This window comes from Bombina bombina, chromosome 1 (genome assembly GCF_027579735.1).
Source record: "Bombina bombina isolate aBomBom1 chromosome 1, aBomBom1.pri, whole genome shotgun sequence".
Taxonomy (NCBI): domain Eukaryota; kingdom Metazoa; phylum Chordata; class Amphibia; order Anura; family Bombinatoridae; genus Bombina; species Bombina bombina.
Window position 1 is genome coordinate 447,456,777 of NC_069499.1, and position 15,572 is coordinate 447,472,348.

The 15,572-nt window shown below is 36.2% G+C and overlaps 1 protein-coding gene across 2 annotated transcripts in view; it reads left to right on the forward strand.

Annotated features, from left to right (window-relative positions):
• GAD1 (glutamate decarboxylase 1) overlaps nt 1–10,372 on the forward strand; it is a 170,324-nt gene extending 159,952 nt beyond the window's left edge. For both annotated transcript variants that reach the window (XM_053690083.1, XM_053690082.1), the window contains one exon: nt 10,199–10,372. In XM_053690083.1, coding sequence (XP_053546058.1) covers nt 10,199–10,372 — 174 coding nt within the window. The remainder of the gene's footprint in view (nt 1–10,198) is intronic.
• Nucleotides 10,373–15,572: the final 5,200 nt, after the last annotated feature.

Consider the following 15,572-nt stretch of genomic DNA (forward strand, 5'->3'; position numbering starts at 1 on the left):
ACTTCCGGTGATTCCATACATCTGATTGGTCCATGTCTCAGTGAGTGACAGGATTCACAACCAATCAGATGGGCACTGTAATCGCCTATCTTCACTATCTATTTGGCCTCTGCATTGGGGGTGAAGTGACGTATGGGATATACAATCCTACCAGGAGGGGCAAAGTTTCGCAAACCTCAAAATGCCTCTAAATACACCACACCCACAATTCAGTTTAACGAATAGCCAAGAAGTGGGGTAATAAAATAAGGAGTACAAAAGCATACAAAAAGAGGAACAGGAAATATAATTGTGCTTTTATACAAAAACCGTAACCACCATAAAAAGGGTGGGCCTCATGGACTCTTGCCAATATGAAATAAATGAATTTATCAGGTAAGTTCTTACATATATTATGTTTTCTTTCATGTACTTGGCAAGAGTCCATGAACAAGTGATGTATCGGATATAAATACCCAAGATGTGGAAGACCACAGAAGAGTCATTAGAGAGGGAGGGATAAAATAAAAACAGCTATTTCCGCTGAAAAAAATTAAACACACAAAAAAAAATAAGTATTTTTCATGAATTTCACATAAATGACAAGAAAAAAACTTAAATTATAAGCAGAAGAATCAAACTGAGACAGCTGCCTGAAGAACTTTTCTACCAAAGACTGCTTCTGAATAAGCAAATCCATCAAATTGGTAAAATTTAGTAAATGTATGCAAAGAAGACCAAGTTGCTGCTTTGCAAATCTGATCAACTGAAGCTTCATTTTTAAAAGCCCAAGAAGTGGTGACTGATCTAGTAGAATGAGCTGTAATTCTCTGAGACGGAGACTGTCCCACCTCCAAATAAGCCTTGTGAATCAAAAGCTTTAACCAAGATGCTAAAGAAATGGCAGTAGCTTTCTGACCTTTCCTGGAACCAGAAAACACAACAAATAGACTAGAAGTCTTTCTGAAATCCTTAGTACCTTCGATATAGTATTTCAAAGCTCTTACAACATCTAAAGAATGTAAAGATCTTTCAAGAGCATTCTTAGGATTAGGACACAAAGAAGGAACAACAATTTCCCTACTAATGTTGTTAGAATTCACAATTTTAGGAAGAAATTTAAACGAAGTCCGCAAAACAGCTTTATCCTGAAGGAAATCAGAAAAGAAGATTTGCAAGAGAGAGCAGACAATTCAGAAACTCTTCTAGCAGTAGAGATAGCCTAAAAGAAACAACACTTTCCAAGAAAGTAGTTTAATATCCAAAGAATGCATAGGCTCAAAAGGAGGACCCTGCAAAGCCTTTAAAACCAAATTAAGACTCCAAGGAGAAGAGATTGATTTAATAACAGGCTTGATACAAACCAAAGCCTGAACAAAACAGTGCATATCAGGAAGTTTAGCAATCTTTCTATGAAATAAAACAGAAAGAGCAGAGATTTGTCCCTTCAAAGTACTTGCAGACAAACCTTTATCCAAACCATCCTGAAGGAACTGTAAAATTCTAGGAATTCTAAAAGAATGCCAAGAGATTTTATGAGAACACCTTGAAATATAGGCTTTCCAATAAATCGTCCTTGAAACAGACTTACGAGCCTGTAGCATAGTATTAATCACTGAGTCAGAGAAACCTCTATGACTAAGCACTAAGCATTAAATTTCCATACCTTCAAATTTAGTGATTTGAGATCCTGATGGAAAAACGGCCCTTGAGACAGAAGTTCTGGCCTTAAAGGAAGTGGCCAAGATTGGCAACTGGACATCAGGACAATATCCGTATACCAAAACCTGTGAGGCCATGCTGGTGCTATCAGAAACACATGCAATTGTTCCATTATGATCTTGGAAATCACCCTTGGAAGGACTAGAGGCGGAAAAATGTAAGCAGGCTGGTAAAACCAAGGAACTGCTAACGCATCCACCATCTCCGCCTGAGGAACCCTGGACCTGGAAAGGTACCTGGGAAGCTTTTTGTTTAGATGGGAAGCCATCAGATCTATTTTGCGAAGACCCCACATCTGTACAATCTGACAAAATACATCTGGAGACCACTCCCCTGGATGTAAAGACTGACGGCTGAGATAATCTGCTTCCCAATTGTCTACACATCGGATATGTATCACAGAAATTAGACATGAGTTGGATTCCACCCAAGAAAGTATCCAAGATACTTCTTTCATCACTAAAGGACTGCGAGTCCCGCCCTGATGATTGACATAGGCCACAGTTGTGATATTGTCTGTCTGAAAATGAATGAATGATTCTCTCTTTAATAGAAGCCAAGCCTGAAGAGCCCTGAAAATAGCACAGAGTTCTAAAATATTGATTGGTAACCTCGCCTCTTGAGGGTTCCAAACTCCTTGTGCTGTCAGAGACCCCCAGACAGCTCCCCAACCTGTGAGACTTGCATCTGTTGAAATCACAGTCCAGGAAGGATGAACAAAAGAGGCCCCTTGAATAATCCGATGATGGTCTAACCACCAAGTCAGAGAGAGTTGAGTGTTGGGATTTAAGAATATCAATAGTGATATCCGAGTATAATCCCTGCACCATTTATTCAGCATGCAAAGCTGCAGAGGTCTCATATGATGAATAGATTTGAATAAAAACCTAGACCCTGTTCCAGAAGTGGAACTGGTACAATTACGCCTGAAAGCTCCAGATCTGAAACACACTTCAGAAAGGCCTGAGCTTTCACAGGATTTGTTGTCACATGAGAGAGAAAAAAATCTTCTCACAGGAGGTCTTATTCTGAAACCTAATTGATACCCCTGAGAGACAATATTCTGAATCCAATGATTCTGAACGGAACCTGCCCACCAGTAGAACTGGATTGAGGGCTGCACCTTCATGCAGTCTTGGGGGCTGGCTTTTTTTTTCTTATAAGGCTTGGATTTATTCCAACTCAAAGATGGCTTCCAATTGGAGACAGAGTCCTTAGGGGAAGGAGTGGTTTTCTGTTCTCTATTCTGACGAAAGGAAGGAAACCGATTATAGAAGCTTTAGATTTACCCTTAGACTTTTTATCTTGGGGCAAAAAAACTCCCTTCCCCCCAGTAATAGTGGAAATAAAACTGGGAACCAAACAAATTATTACCCTGGAATGATAGAGATAGTAACCTAGATTTAGATACCAGGTCAGCATTCCATGATTTGAGCCATAAAGCTCTTCTAGCTAAAATAGCCAAATACATAGATTTAACATCAATCTTGATGATATCAAAAATAGCATCACAGATAAAATGATTAGCATGTTGAAGCAAACGAACAATGCTATGCAAATCATAATCTTTTTCCCGTTGTGCTAAGCTATCCAAACCAAAAAGTTGATGCAGCTGCAACATCAGCCATAGAAATGGCAGGTCTGAGAATATAGCCAGAATGTAAATAAGCTTTTCTTAGATAAGATTTCATTTTCCTATCTAAAGGATCCTTAAAAGTGGTACTATCTTCTAAAGGAATAGTAGTACGCTTAGCAAGAGTAGAAATAGCCCCATCAACCTTAGGGACTTTTCCCCAAAACTCTAATTTAGCCACTGGCAAAGGATACAACTTTTTAAACCTTGAAGATGGAACAAAAGAAGTACCAGGCTTAGACCATTCCTTAGCAATCACATCAGAAATAGCATCAGGAACCAGAAAAACCTCAGTAGTAATCACAGGAGGTTTATAGACAGAATTTAAACGTTTACTGGATTTATTATCAAGAGGACGAGACTCCTCAATATCCAAAGTTATCAACACTTCTTTTAACAAAGAACGAATATACTCAATCTTAAAAAAGATAAGTTGATTTATCAGTGTCAATGTCTGAAGTAGGATCTTCCGAATCAGAGGTGGATATATCAGTATGTTGTCGGTCATTACAAATTTCATCAGTATTATGAGAAGTTTTAAAAGACCTTTTACGTTTATTTGAAGGCGGAATAGCAGCCATACAACAAACAAACAACAGATACTGTACTAGCACTAATAGAAACTTTTTCTGCATGCAAAAGCTTATCATGACAACTGTTACATACTACAACTGGAGATATAATCTCCACTAGCCAACAAACATCCGGAAATGATGCAACTCGCATCATAACAAACACAACTTCGCGCCAAACAACCTGGCGTCAACTAAGACACAGGAAATAACGAACTTGCATCATCATAGACACACATTCGTGCCAAAAAATTCTTGCGCCAAGAATGACGCAATAAATAACAGCATTTTGCGCCCTCTCAAGCCTAATTTGCCCGCAAGTTTTAAAAGAAAAACAAGTCAAATTGAAAAAAGACTATAACCTAGGTAAGACAAAAACTTCCTAAAACATGATTCCCATATTGAAACTGCCGGACTGCAAAGGGAAATACACACAGACCTGACTCATGGCAAATATAAGTAAATACATATATTTAGAACTTTATATAAATACATCAAGTGCCAACCATAGCTGGCAGTGTCTTAAATAATGATACATACTTACCGAAAGACACCCATCCACATATAGCAGATAGCCAAACCAGTACTGAAAACTATCAGCAGAGGTAATGGTATAAGAGTATATCGTCGATCTGGAAAGGGAGGTAGGAGATGAATCCCTACGACCAATAACAGAGAACCCTTGAAAAGATTTTCCATGAGAAAAACTATAAAAAATCAATAGGCGATACTCTTCTTCACATCCCTCTGACAAACACTGTACTCTGAGAGGAATTGGGCATCAGAATGCTTAGAAGCGCTTATCATAGAAGAAATCATAGAAATCAAGCACAAACTTACTTCACCACCTCCATAGGAGGCAAAGTTTGTAAAACTGAATTGTGGGTGTGGTGAAGGGTGTATTTATAGTCATTTTGAGGTTTGGGAAACTTTGCCCCTCCTGGTAGGATTGTATATCCCATACGTCACTAGCTCATGGACTCTTGCCAATTACATGAAAGAAATAATAAACACTAAAAAAATAAAAAATAAAAAAAACTGCCATTACAAAAAAATAACAAACGAAATTATCCAAAACAATAAAAATTATTCCTATTCTAATACCCCATTTAAAAAAAAAAAAAAAAACACCACAAAATAAAAAAACCTAATCTATAATAAACTACTAAGGGCCCTTAAAAGGGATTTTTGTATGGCATTGCCCTAAAGTTATCAGCTCTTTTGTTAAAAAATTACAACAAACACCCCCTAACATTACAAACCCACACCCCCCCAAACCCCCAAAATAAAAAAAAAAACCATAAAAAACCTAATCTACCCATTGCCCTGAAAAGGGCATTTGTATGGGCATTGCCCTTTAAAGGGCATTCAGCTCTTTTTCGGCCCATTAAAATAAAAAAAAAGCCCTATCTAAAAGAAAAAAACACCCCAAAAAAACAAAAAAAATACCTAACACTAACCCCAAAATTGGTACTCACAGTTGCTGAAGTCTGTTGAAAGATCTTCATCCCAGCGGCTAAGCATTTTCATACAGACGGCTCCATCTTCATCCATCGCGGGACCGGCATCTTCTATCTTCATCCCAGCGGAGGCGGAACGGTTGGTGGATGCGCGGAGGCAGAGGTCCAGGCGGAGGTCCATCGGTCCGACGTGGAGGTCCTCTTCATGCGATTGACAGCCGCACACTGAAGAATGCATGCAAGGTACCCCTTTTATTCCTATTGGCTGAAAAATTAAAATCAGCCTATAGGAATGAGAGCTGCTTAAATCCTAGTGGCTGTTCAAATCAGCCAATAGGAATTAAGCAGCTCTCATTCCTATTTGCTGATTCAAATCCTCCGCCTGGACCTCCGCCTCCACACATCCACCGACCGCTCTGCCTCCGCTGGGATAAAGACAGAAGATGCCGATCCCATGATGGATTCAGATGGAGCCGCCTGGATGAAGATGCCTTGCCGCTGGGATGAAGATCTTTGGCCGGACTTCAGCAACTGTGAGTACCGATTTTGGGGTTAGGTTTTTTTTTGGGGGGGTGTTTTTTTTTTAGATTAGGAATTTTTTATTTTAATGGGCCGAAAAAGAGCTGAATGTCCCTTTAAGGGCAGTAAAAGAGTTGAATGCCATTTTAAGGGCAATGCCCATACAAATGCTCTTTTCGGAGCAATGGGTAGATTAGGTTTATTTTTAGGTAGTTAATTGTAACTTTAATTTAGGTCTATTTTAATTATGTTAAAGTTAGGGGGTGTTAGGTTTAGGGGTTAATAGCTTTAGTTAGTGTTGGCGATGTGGGTGTACGGCTTATATCAGCCAATCAGAATTAAGGTAGGAAAAATCCTATTGGCTGATGCAATCAGCCAATAGGATTGAAGTTCAATCCTATTGGCTTATCCAATCAGCCAATAGGATTGAGCTCGCATTCTATTGGCTGTTCCAATCAGCCAATAGAATGCGAGCTCAATGCTATTGGCTGATTGCATCAGCCAATAGGATTTTTCCTACCTTAATTCCGATTGGCTGATAGAATCCTATCAGCCATTTGGAATTCAAGGGACGCCATCTTGGATGACGTCATTTAAAGGAACCTTCATTCTTCGCTTGGACTTCGTTTGAAGAGGATGCTCCGCGTCGGCTGGATTGAAGATGGACCCGCTCCGCTCTGGATGGATGAAGATAGAAGATGCCGCCTGGATGAAGACTTCTGCCGGTCTGGAGGTCCTCTTCTGCCTGGATCGGATGAAGACTTCTGCCGGTCTAGAGGTCCACTTGTGCCGGCTGGGTGAAGATGGCTTAAGGTAGGGTGATCTTCAAGGGGGTTAGTGTTAGGTTTTATTAAGGGGGGATTGGGTGGGTTTTAGAGTAGGGTTGGGTGTGTGGGTGGTGGGTTTTAATGTTGGGGAGGTATTGTCTTTTTTTTTACAGGTAAAATAGCTGATTACTTTGGGGCAATGCCCCGCAAAAGGCCCTTTTAAGGGCTATTTGTAATTTAGTATAGGGTAGGGATTTTTATTATTTTGGGGGGCTTTTTTATTTTATTAGGGGGATTAGATTAGGTGTAATTAGTTTAAAAAATTGTAATTATTTTTTTATTTTGTGTAATTTAGTGTTTGTTGTTTTTCGTACTTTAGTTTATTGCATTTAATTGCAATTAATTGTAGGTAGTTTAGGTAATTAATTTAATGATAGTGTAGTGTAAGGTGTAATTGTAACTTAGGTTAGGATTTATTTTACAGGTAAATTTGTTTCTATTTTAGCTAGGTAGTTATTAAATAGTTAATAACTATTTAATAACTATTCTACCTAGTTAAAATAAATACAAACTTGCCTGTAAAATAGAAATAAATCCTAAAATAGCTACAATGTAACTATTAGTTATATTGTAGCTATCTTAGGGTTTATTTTATAGGTAAGTATTTCGTTTTAAAAAGGAATAATTTATTTAATTGTAGTTATTTTATTTAGATTTATTTAAATTATATTTAAGTTAGGGGGTGTTAGGGTTAGGGTTAGACTTAGGTTTAGGGGTTAATACCTTTAATATAGTAGTGGTGACATTTTGGGGGTGGCAGATTAGGGATTAATAAATGTAGGTAGGTGTCGGCGATGTTAGGAACGGCAGATTAGGGGTTAATAAAATGAAACTAGTGTTTGCGAGGCGGGAGTGCGGCGGTTTAGGGGTTAATATATTTATTAAAGTGGCGGCGATGTCCAGTCGGCAGATTAGGGGTTAAACTTATAATTTAAGTGTTTCCGATGTGGGGGTGGGCCTCGGTTTAGGGGTTAATAGGTAGTTTATGGGTGTTAATGTACTTTTTATCACTTTGGTTAAGAGTTTTATGTTACGGCATTAGCCCATAAAACTCTTAACTACTGACTTTTAAATGCGGTAGGAGTCTTGACAGAGAGGGTCTACCGCTCACTTCTTCCATGACTCGTAATACCGGCGTTAAGCAAGTCCCATTGAAAAGATAGGATACGCAATTTACCTAAGGGGATTTGCGGTAAGCTCGAGTCGCGGAAGAAAAGTGAGCGGTACACCTGTACCTGCCTGACTCGTAATACCAGCAGGCGTGAAAAAGCAGCGTTGGGACCTCTCAACGCTGCTTTTTTAGGCTAACGCAAGACTCGTAATCTAGGTGATAGTGTTTTAGTTAGTGTTGGCGATGTGGGTGTACGGCGGTTTAGGGGTTAATAGGTTTAGTTAGTGTCGGTGATGTCCGGGAACTGCGGTTTAGGGGTTAATAGGTTTCATTAGTGTCGGTGATGCTGGAGAACTGCGGTTTAGGGGTTAATAGGATTAGTAAGTGTCGGCGATGTGGGGGAACAGTGGTTTAGGGGTAAATAGGTTGAGTTAGTGTCGGCGATGTTGGGGAACTGCAGTTTAGGGGTTAATACGTTTAGTTAGTGTTGGCGATGTTTGGGAATGGCGGTTTAGGGGTTAATAAGTTTATTTAGTGTTTTAGTTAGTGTCGGCGATTTCGGGGAACTGCGGTTTAGGGGTTAATAGGTTTAGTTAGTATCGGCGATGTTGGGGAACTACGGTTTAGGGGTTAATAGGTTTAGTTAGTGTTGGCGATGTCGGGGAACTGTGGTTTAGAGGTTAATAGGTTTAGTTATTGTCGGCTATGAGGGTAGGGGTTAATAGGTTTAGTTAGTGTTGGCGATGTAGAGGGAAATGGCGGTTTAGGGGTTAATAGCTTTATTTAGTGTTGGTGATGTGGGTGGCGGCGGCTGCGGTTTTAGATCATTTTATTTTGGCAATCGGCGGCATATTAGTTATGTTAAGTTAAATCATTTTTTCAGATCCTTTTGTTTTTTCGGATCCATTTTTTATTCATATTCATTATTCTATTCTAAAGTTTAGAATAGAATAATGCATTTAACTTAACATACTAATTTGCCAAAATTAATTTTTTTTTAAACTTAAAGTGAAAGTTAATCCTAGCGTTTCACAAACGCTAGGATTGACTATTGAAACAAATAAAGGGGACTTTCATTCATGAAGTATAAATACTTCATGTAGAAAGCTCCTTTATTTGTTTTAACCGATCGCCGATTTGAGCTGTAAACAAATGCCACGGAAAAAAAAAAATTCCTAAGAGGTGACGTTTTTACCTCTTAGCCAATAGCAGTGCGGTAAATCCGGCTCCCATGGGCGCCACGCCGGATTTACCGTATTGGCTAAGAGGTGAAAACGTCACGTCTTAGCAAAATAAAATTTAGTCGTGGGCTTTGTTAGTAGCTCAAATCGCCGATCGGTTGAGACAAATAAAGGAGATTTCTACATGAAGTATCTTATACTTCATGAATGAAAGTCCCCTTTATTTGTTTCAATAGTCAATCCTAGCATTTGCGAAATGCTAGGATTAACTTTCACTTTAACTAAACTAATTTAGTGTTGCACATGTCTAGTGTTTTGTGTTACTTTTTTGTTTTGCGAAACAGTTAACCAGAGCTCTGAGGACGCGCTATCCCGTACTTTCAACTTGTAATACGAGCGATAAACCCGACGTGCGCAAAATACCCGCAATAAACCCCTTTTCACTTGTGCATAACTGTTAGTGCACCACTCGTAACGAATCAGAGCATGTCATTTTTGCATTAGAATATACCTTTAAAGTATGAGCTAATATTTACAGGGACATTAAACTAAAAAAAACCTATCATACATATAAAAGATAATTTAAACATGTTAAAATATTTCTTCATGAACATGTTGATGACCAACTCATTCCTAGAAATTAATTGTTTGCTTGCTGATAAAGACATTTCCTACAATTCTACTGTTGGTTTACTGTATAATTGGGAACTGTATAATGTGGACGGTATAATGACAATTTAAAAAAAGAAAAAAATACATTTTTAGATGTTCTCTCATAAAAGCAAAATAATAATTTTCTGTTAAATGTTGTTTGTAGATGGATTATTATGTGTAAATTCACTTTGATGAAAGTCTTATCTGAAGGCAAAGATTTAAAAAAAAAAGAAAAAAGCATTTTGGGGAATAACATTTTTAGCTCTACTCTAAGTTGAACGCGGTCATTATTCAGCTGACTTCTGCATGGTAAAACATAAAAGCCAGTGGAATATCATGTTTTGTTTTGCAATACGTTGTGGAGTTTTCACAATCATACTTTGTATCTCACAAGATTTATAATAGAGTTTACATTTAATTTAAACTTGTTTTGAGTTTGAATATTGTTTTGTTGTATTTTGAATATATAAAAACAGTAATCTATGAACAAAACATAGAACTTTTGTCATAGCAAAGTCTCATTTTCCAATTTTTTTCAAGGTGGCTCCAAAAATCAAAGCTCTGATGATGGAATCTGGAACAACAATGGTGGGATATCAGCCCCAAGGAGATAAAGCCAATTTCTTCCGAATGGTCATTTCAAATCCAGCAGCTACTAAATCTGACATTGATTTCCTAATTGAAGAAATTGAGAGACTGGGTCAGGATTTGTAATATTTGGGGTGTGTTGTGCTGTTTTAGGCTAAATCCCTTGTGCTGACACGAGCACTAATGGAATTAACCAATTATTTTCTGGACTCGATTCAATGAAGATTGCAAAACAAAATCTTAACATGATTCCCTCAATAAATGTATAATTCTGTTTTTGCACCTTAACAAACATAAGATGCATATATATTTATATATATATATATATAAAAAGATATATATAATATATATACAGTATATATATATATCATTATAATAGGTAACTATATAAAATACAGTTTGTACAGTGAAACCTCATATTAATGTGTTTTTTAAAGTTCACAGAAACCTTCAATGTAATAAGAGTTGCATAATGTTCTAAATTTGAAGTGTGCCTAAAAATAAAGTTATGACGTATACATGGCAAACTATAGGAATAAGTAACTTATGCAGTATCTGCACACACATATGCATACATACATACATACACACACATATGCATACATACACACACACACACACATATATGCATATATATATACATACACACACATAATGCATGCAAGCAAACACACATATACTTTCACACTTACAAATTCACATATGCACATGCACACATATTAATTCATACATACATACATGCACAGTTGCACACATATTTATACACATGTGCACAGACACACATGCACACAAAACTGTCAATTTAAATGATCAAATATAAAATAACTTGTAGGTTTCTGGTACTTTGAAGTCATGTACTAAATCTCATTGTTGGTGCTTTTCTCTGTAGCAGTACAAACCCCAGAAAAGCATTACCCAGTAAGTAGTTGTGCATCCCCTTTCAGTGTCTTGGGGGTTAATAGTAGCACAGTTATTGTAACAGGTATACTCTTGCTGTATTTAGGGATTAATTTGTGTAGATTGTGTATATTATTGTTAAATGACTTTGTGAAATGGGAATAAATGTAATAGTTTTACAATAATTTAACTATTAAATTATAAGTATTTATTGCTTATTTATATGCAGAGGTTTACCATGTCAAAGAGGTGTCTTGTATTTTCTTCCATTTGTAATGTATTCTATTTATATATATATAGATATATACATATACTATTGAAGTTCAAAATAATGTTTACTGTATTTTAGTGTCTTTGTGAGCCAAAGAAAACTGAGAAAAATTGTGAAAATTGTATTTTTAACATAGTGCCCTCAAAGGTATTGCAGACATACAAATGATTCCTATATAGTGCATAGATTCATGAACAATAATTTATATACTATTGTAGCACTTTTAAAATTCATATGTTGGTTTAAAAAAAGCACATTATTCCTTCATACTGTATGAGCACAATGTTTGCAATTATTTTATTATTATATGTAGTTAATTTATTGCTGATGAAAACTGTTGACATTCGATAATTTCATTAAGCATTGCTCTAAATGTATACTTACTATATGTATATATATATATGTATGTGTGTATATCTAATGTGTTGATATTATTGCCATTTTGACAATAAGATGTACTGTACTGCTGAATTACATAGAATATTTACCCTGTGGACTTAAAGGGTTACATTGCCAAAAACACAGGCTTGTTGGGATGATACTGAATAACATTCAGACTGGCTAAACATTGTGCTACCCATCTGTATTAAAGAACAAACAATGTTTAAGATACATACACTTGCTTTTGTGCAATTTAATATTCTAATGTGTGGCTCTGTATACTAATTTATTAAACCGTGTAGTGCATAGAAAAGCAAGGATATGTATCTCAATAATGGCTAGAACAATGTATAGCACATTTATGATCTTTATAACCATGTTTGATGTTTTGATGATGGCAGGTATGCCATAAAAATCTATAGAAGGAACTAGGTGTCAGTCATAACATACATGTAAACAATATGAATAAATCATATTTATGTTAATATATGTATTGATAGTATTACTTAGTTGAATATATATATATATACATAGTAAATATATAGATACACATTTACATTACAAATAAATCATGTATACAACAATTAAACGCACAAACAGGAACATACATGCACACTCACACAGTACCAAACAGATCAAAAATGTAAATAGAAAGTCCCAGCACAAGACATGACCTAGCTTTTTGCCATGCTATCTAATCTATCTATTTATCTTCTATCTACAGTATATATAATTTATCTATATCTGTCTGTCTATCCGTCTGTCTATATTTCTCTCTGTCTTTCCATCTATGTATTTATCTATCTCTAGGACTGTTTGTTTTAATCTCTCAAAACATTTAATGCTGATTGAAATAGAATTTACAAATACTGCATACAGTATGTAATAATCAGGAAATGCAGCTTCATAACAACTTACAGGGACTTTCTAATGAAAAAAATAAATTGCTGATTAGCACTAATGTTTGCCCTGGAAAGAGCTAAGCACATAGCACATACAGTAGCTATAGTCCTAAGCAGAGCACCCACACACTGCATCTCTCCAGCATGACACAGCTGGTCAGCCAATTAGGAACAACATAAGCATGTAACGGCCAATTATGTCCTGCTTAGGAACAATAATGGGACTTCAGCTACGTCTTTAACCACTTTGTGGGGCTTAAACACATAGTTTGCAATAGACATTAGTCCCAAAATAAGTACTCTAATAAATTAGGGCATGTTCCTTTAAATGTTACCGTATTTCCTCTCTCACAAATTTATGGTTGGTAGGAAGTTTTAAAATGCCCTCTGCTCCCCCGTACTAATTGTCATTGTGCCTATTATTTTTCAATCATCATCTTATTTGTTTTGCAATTTATTACCACCATTTTTTTAGCATGGATTGCTTTGTGCAGCATATTCAACAACTTGTAAAGATTTACTTGTAATACACTGCACATACAATGCATTTAATTGAGAGGATGCAAACTTTAGAAATAGCTTTCCAGGCTTTATGCAGTCTTCATTGTAGAAATTGCAATATGAGTTTTGGCACCTGAACTGCAGGGTTATACTGTAACATATAACCAGGAAGCAGGTATAGGAACTAAACCAGGATACTTACTGTATGCCTGGCTCAGGAGCAGGTGTTGTATTAAGTAACAATTTGAATAACACTTTATAAATATTTCCTGTTTATGCTATTGAAATGCTGGATAAATCGCTTTTCAAATACATGTAATAGTGTAACATTTAATATCTGGTTTATATAGAACACAACTATAAAAGGGTCCCATAGTTACTACCACTAGGGTGAACTGTATTGCTTGCAGCTCATTGCAATTTCTAAACATTCCTTTATACTGATAACTAATAGTGAGCCGTGGCACTTTTTTAAAATTATTATTATGATATGTGAAGCTTCTGTTAGTAAAGAGATATATTATATACTGTAATGGATGATGGCTTCATATAATAAAGAAAATATATTGTCACAATTTAAAATAACTATCCCAAATGAAAACTACAAAATAAATTACAAAGCAGCCATAACTACCTTAAGCCTATTAAAGGGATAGAGAAGTTAAAACTGAAATGTGCATAGATGCATTTCAATGTGAAAAAGAAGCAAATGTATTACTGTTTTTCAGCGGCATATGCGCATATCCTGTGAGGGCCTGTGCACCAGAGAGCTGGCTGTGGTGTGTATTGCTTTTGGGAATACATAATTTATTTCATATAATCCACTGCTGTCTCTCTGAGGAGGTGTGGTATTTCAGTACTGGTACATGGATCCTCACGGTCACAGGATACCTGTGTATGCCACCGAAAAATTGCAATATCTTACTAGAAACATTTTTGGTAATGGAAGTATAAAGCAAAAATGCTTCTATTTCAAATTGAAATCCACGCAATTTTGACCTTTCCGTAACTTTAAAGGAATGTCATTCTGCTCATAAATATTCTAGTACAGGAGTGCTGACAGCAATTTAGTGTGACATGACTTATTTATGTCATTCCTATTACATACAAGGTTTAACATCATTGTGTTCATGGGATTTTATTATGAAGGCTTAGATTGAGTTTTAAATCTGTGTTTTGCAACATTAAGAGGTGTTTTGAGACATCAGTGTGTTTACTAGTACAGGAGTCAGAGGCATGACAGGGGTGATGCTTAACAGACAGGGAGAACCTCTGGAGTCTTTCCATAAGGTTGTATTACAGTCATGAATCTGTTCTATCACTTATTAAAGGGACATGAATTCCAAAAATTTTCTTTCATGATTTAGGTAGAACATACAATTTTAAACTACTTTTCAGATGACTTCTATTATCAAATTAGCTTCATTCTCTTGGAATTATTTGTTGAAGGAGCAGCAATGCACTACTGTTTGCTAACTGAACACATGGGGTGAGCCAATGACAATTGGTATATATATATATATATATATATATATATATATATATGCAGCCACCAATCTTCAACTAGCACCTAGGTGCTTTTGGTGCTCCTGAGCTTACCTAGATAAACCCTTCAACAAAGGATAACAAGAGAAGGTAACACATTCAATAATAGAAGTAAATTAGAAAGTTGTTTAAAATTTACTTTTACTATGTAGTAAATTTTAATCAATTTTTCGGGGCCTCTTTTACATCATTTTTATTTATAACAGCAAATTGTCTTACTCGCATCTGAATCTCAGACATTTTCCCTAGCATATTGTCCCCAAGGATCCACTTTGAAAAAGACATACCAGCATAGGTTGTGAACACAAGAAGACATTAAAAGGAACGCTAAACCCACATTTTTTCTTTTAGGATTCAGATAGAGCATGCAATTTTAAGCAACTTTCTAATTTACTCCAATTATCAAATTCTTCTTTCTCTTGCTATCTTTATTTAAAAAGTATGAATGTAAAGCTTAGGAGACGGCCCATTTTAGGTTCAGCACCCTGGATAGCATTTGCTTATTGGTGGCTACATTTAGCAAACCAATAAGGAAGCATAACCCAGGTTCTAAACCAAAAATGGGCCGGCTCTTAAGCTTTACATTCCTGCTTTGTAAATAAAGATAGCAATAGAAAGAAGAAAAATTGATAATAGGAGTAAATTAGAAAGTTGCTTAACCCTATTTAATAACCCTACATGAAAGCTCAGATAAGACTTATTTCTTACAGTTGTAGAGCAAGGAAAACTATAGCATAGATACCCAACACTAGCAGATACAGAAAACAGTAACATGCTAGACCACATATACACTTAAAAGATGAAACAGATAGATCAAGTAGAAATAAGT